The sequence below is a fragment of the Theropithecus gelada genome, chromosome 7a (assembly GCF_003255815.1).
Source record: "Theropithecus gelada isolate Dixy chromosome 7a, Tgel_1.0, whole genome shotgun sequence".
Lineage (NCBI taxonomy): Eukaryota > Metazoa > Chordata > Mammalia > Primates > Cercopithecidae > Theropithecus > Theropithecus gelada.
Genome location: NC_037674.1, coordinates 37,494,346 through 37,498,612, shown reverse-complemented (window position 1 = coordinate 37,498,612; position 4,267 = coordinate 37,494,346). Strand labels below are relative to the sequence as shown.

Genomic DNA, 4,267 nt, shown 5'->3' with positions numbered 1-4,267 from the left:
ATGTTTCTGCCTGAAAATTTGGCTTTAGCAGGAATGGCTGCTGCTCCCTGGCTCCAGTGGCTGCATATTGACGGATACTTGCCCCATCAAAAAAGCATACAGATGTCCCTCGGTGTGTGAGGGGGATTGGTTCCAAGGACCCTCAAGATACCAAAATCCTTGGATGTTCAAGTTCCTTATATAAAATGGCATAGTATTTGCATATAACCTATGAATATCCTCTCATATACTTTGTTATCGCTAGATTACTTATAACACCTACTACAATGTAAATGCTATGTGAATAGTTATTTTACTGCTTCATTTCTTTTGTATTATTATTTTTTCCCAATATTTCCCATCCGTGGTTGGCTGAATTGGGGGATGCAGAACCTGTGGGTCAATTAAGAAGTAAAGTATTATTAGCCCAGAGAAACACTCTTCTTACCTTTAAGGATTTAAAAATAATGGGGTTTATTCCAAAGCAAGTATAGTGGAAAATACTACTTAACAGTAGACTGAGATGCTGTAAGAATGAACATTCTGGGTGTAAAGGGCAATACAAATCACACAGTGTCTGACACACAGTAGACTCAGTGAATTATATTGAATTGAGTGAATAGATGGAGTAAGGGTGTAAGAAAAGAAGAAAGGAAGAAAGGAAAGAAGGAATGAATTAGAAGAAATTAGCCAAAAAGCTAGGACTTAGGCTATGTAGGCTATGATCATAGCTTGAATGACCCTAGGCAAGTCCCTCAGTTTCTCATCTGGGCAACAGAAACAACGTCTTCCTTATTGGTTTTCTGTGAGAAATAAATCAAATTACGTAGAGAGATATGTGGTTGAAAGCACCTGACAGTCATAAGACCTGCAGATCAGTATCAGTTCAATACAATTCATCAAATATTTGCTAAGCCCTTACTATTTGCCTGGCATTGTATCCTGGGTGCTAGAATTATGTAGAGATGAATAAGACAGCCAGGCTTGTACCCTGGATAAGGCAACTGGGATGGAGGCAGTCCCAGTTCTTGATCTTAGGACTTTTATTTTATTTTTCATATATTCCTAATAGACTCTTGAAATCCCCCTCTGGTTGAGCTGCCCCAGTCCTTACCCACTGAAAACCCACAAGTCTATTAGAGGAGACAAAACTGTAAACCGAAAATTCCAAAGTTGCGAACTGTAACAATGGTGGCCCCTAGAAGTAGGAAGGAAATAAGGAGGGGCTGAGGAACTGGAGCAGCGGAGTTGGGTGAAGGCACCTGAAAGGGACGATGCATGGGCTGAATTACAGAAAATAAACAGGAGTTCCTATATAACGAAAAAGCAGAGAAAGGGCATTTCAGATCACAGGAAGCATCACATGCAAAGCCAAAGAAACAGGAAATTGCTAATTCCAGCTTCTGCCATTAACTGGCTCTTTTTAACCTTTCTGGAATTTCCTCAGGGTCCTCTGGAATTTCAGTCTTCTCATCTCAGAAAATGAAGGTCGGGGTGGAAAGAAAGAATCTAGAGTTCGGGAAGATGTTTTCTAACTGGATACCTCCATGCTAGAGCATAAAGAAAAGGGATAGCTTTAAAAATGGCACGAGCCAGAAGCCCCATGTTTTGTGACTATCAAGATGACAGGCAGAGCCTGCAGCCATTCAGAAGCTTTCTCCACTTGATCTTAGCCAAAAGACCAAGAAGCGATCAGAAATTTTCTCAAAGATTAATTTACCCACTTCACCAGTACTTAGGGCGTGGACTGAGCCAGGGCCAATGCTATCAAAAAGACCACAGTCTAGCAGAGGGAGGCAGGCAGTAAATAGGTATATGAATACTTGGAAACCACATTGGTCTGTACACTCTGAGTGCATGGGGACCGGATAACAGAAGCTCCCAGGACGTGCAGGTCACGTTCAGGTGACATGCAGGTTGAGTGACGGTTTATCTCCTAGCCAAATTAACTTCCTGTTTCCTCATCCAGCCTCACCTTCTCCCAGAAGCCGAAAACATTTTCAGCCGCCAATTTTTCCTTGGCAGGACGACAGGGTGCCCTCTCTTCACCTGCAACCTTTCCCAGGCCTTGCCTGGGGCTCCACGCACTCACTGCAAATGCGGGTCCCAGAGCTGACCACAAAGTGCCTGCTCCCGCGACAGCTTCGCGCGGACCTGAGTGCCCAGTGCAGAGCCCCCGGCGTCGTGGGAGAGGGTGGCGGGAAGGCGGGATGTGCAGCGCCTCCGGGTTGGGCCGCGGCAGCTGGGCGGGACTCAGCCTACAGTATAAAAGGGGAGCGCCACACTCCCGGCCGCAGTACTGAAAGTGGCGCCCCAGCAGCGGGCTAGGGACCACTGGCACTGAGCTTGCAACCAGTCCCAGAGACACTGAAGAAGAAAGGTCTGATTTCTATTTATTCGTTTATTTAGTACAAAAGAACGGAAGCAGGGCTGATTTGTGGGTGCAGAAAGCAAGGCTGGAACTGGTCCAGGGTCTTAAACACGTCGGGACGGTTACAGGGTCCGGGGGAGGGAATCCAGCCGCGTCAAGGGGCTCCAGCAGCCCCAGGCGCCCAAACTCAGCAGCTTCTCTCTCCCGCAGGCGCATCTCTTCCCGCCACTCCTAGCCTCAGCCTCCAAGGATGCGGCTCCTCGAGAAACTCTGCTCCTCCAACTCAGGCAGCTCCGCGCCGAAGCCCGCCTTCGCTAAAGTGCTCACGCCGAATCGCATCCCCGAATTCTGCATCCCGCCGCGGCTGCCGGCGCCCTGCGCGCTCGAGTCTCGAAGCCGGGCCGCCGCCCTGCCCCGGCGCTGCGCCGCTGAACGCGACCTGTGGCCCCGCGCGGCAGACGAGGACGCCGGCCGCACGGACTGGGACCCGCGCTCGCAGGCCGCGTTGTCGCTGCCGCACCTGCCCCGTGTGCTCACCGCCTACGGCTTCTGCGTGCTGCTCGAGAGCCCGCACACGCGTCGCAAGGAGTCGCTCCTGCTCGGGGACCCGTCCGCGCCCCGGCCTCGGACCCGCGCCTATGGCGGCGGCTGCGGCCCGGACGCCCCCCTGGGGACCCTGTGCGGCCCGCGAGCTCCGGGCCCGGCCACCCCCGCGGTCCCCGGCCGTCCCCGCCCGCCCCAGGACGCGCTCGTCCGGCGGCCCCACGGCTGCCATCTTCTGCGCGCCCCCGACGGGCTGCTGAGCCGCGCACTGCGGGCCAGGAGGAGTCGCCGCCTGGCCCGCGCCCGCTCCGTCTCCAGCGGGAACGAGGACAAGGAGCGCCGCGCGGGCTCCCAGTCCCCGGCCCGGGCCCCCTCCGCCAGCCTGTCTTCGTCCCGGGACCCGCTTCCTGAGCGCCTGGAGGCCGAGGGCACCCTGGCTCTGGGCCGCGCCGGCGACGCCCTGCGCCTGGCCGCCGAGTACTGTCCGGAAACCGGGCGCCTCCGTCTCCGGCTGCTCCGCGCTGAGGGCCTCGCAGGAGGCGCCCCGGGGCCTCGTGCCGTCCGCTGCCGCCTCAGCCTCGTCCTGCGGCCGCCGGACACCGCGCGTCGGCAATGCAGCATTGTGGTGGGGCGCAGCCGCAAGGCCTCCTTTGACCAGGACTTCTGCTTCGACGGCCTCTCGGAGGACGAGGTGCGCCGCCTGACTGTTCGCGTCAAGGCCTGGGACGAGGGCCGCGGCCGGGAGCGGGACCGCCTGCTGGGCCAGGGTGAGCTGTCCGTGGGCGCCCTCCTGCTGCTCTGAGGGCCCAGCCCTCCCCAAGGCGCTCTGCCCCGGAGACTCAGGACACTGACAGCCGCGTGGTACAAAATAAATGTTATTTATTTTTCTATTTATGATATTGCTTTATTGACGTTTTAGTTCCTCTCCGTCCATATTTGTCATCGTTTATTGGTATAGAAGAAAAAGATAATGACTCCCCGTTCTGTTCACAGGACCCCCATTCCTCTTTCCAGGCCAGTTTTTACATTCCAAGGAAAAATGGGTTGGCTTGGGACTGGGAGAGAAAGGAAGTACACCCACTGCGTTGTTTTTCATTCCTTCCGGTTTTCTATAATTGTTTAACAGTTTTTTTTTTAAATAAAGCAAGTTATTCATTCAGAGTCATGCCCAGTGTTACGATTCATATACACAGCTTTACATATTGATGCGGCATAGGTAATAGCCTAACTTGTGTGCGCGCACGTGCACACATCAGAGTGAGACATAAGGATGGATACCTTGGTGGGAAGAACAGGTTTCTTTTGGAAGTTAATTTTTCAAAAATTGCTGAGGAAAAGAAATGGGAAGTGGAGGACCTTCCAATAGATGGTTAT

The 4,267-nt window shown here is 53.4% G+C and overlaps 1 protein-coding gene across 1 annotated transcript; it reads left to right on the top strand.

Annotated features, from left to right (window-relative positions):
- Positions 1–2,274: 2,274 nt before the first annotated feature.
- Positions 2,275–4,054, top strand: C2CD4B (C2 calcium dependent domain containing 4B). Its single transcript, XM_025390442.1, has 2 exons — positions 2,275–2,359; positions 2,561–4,054. The coding sequence occupies exon 2, from the start codon at positions 2,601–2,603 to the stop codon at positions 3,693–3,695; it is 1,095 nt and encodes a 364-aa protein (XP_025246227.1). The 5' UTR covers positions 2,275–2,359; positions 2,561–2,600; the 3' UTR covers positions 3,696–4,054.
- Positions 4,055–4,267: the final 213 nt, after the last annotated feature.

What these genes read in the sequence shown, in the direction of transcription:
- C2CD4B (XM_025390442.1), top strand. Translation starts at nt 2,601, where the DNA reads ATGCGGCTCCTCGAGAAACTCTGCTCCTCCAACTCAGGCAGCTCCGCG.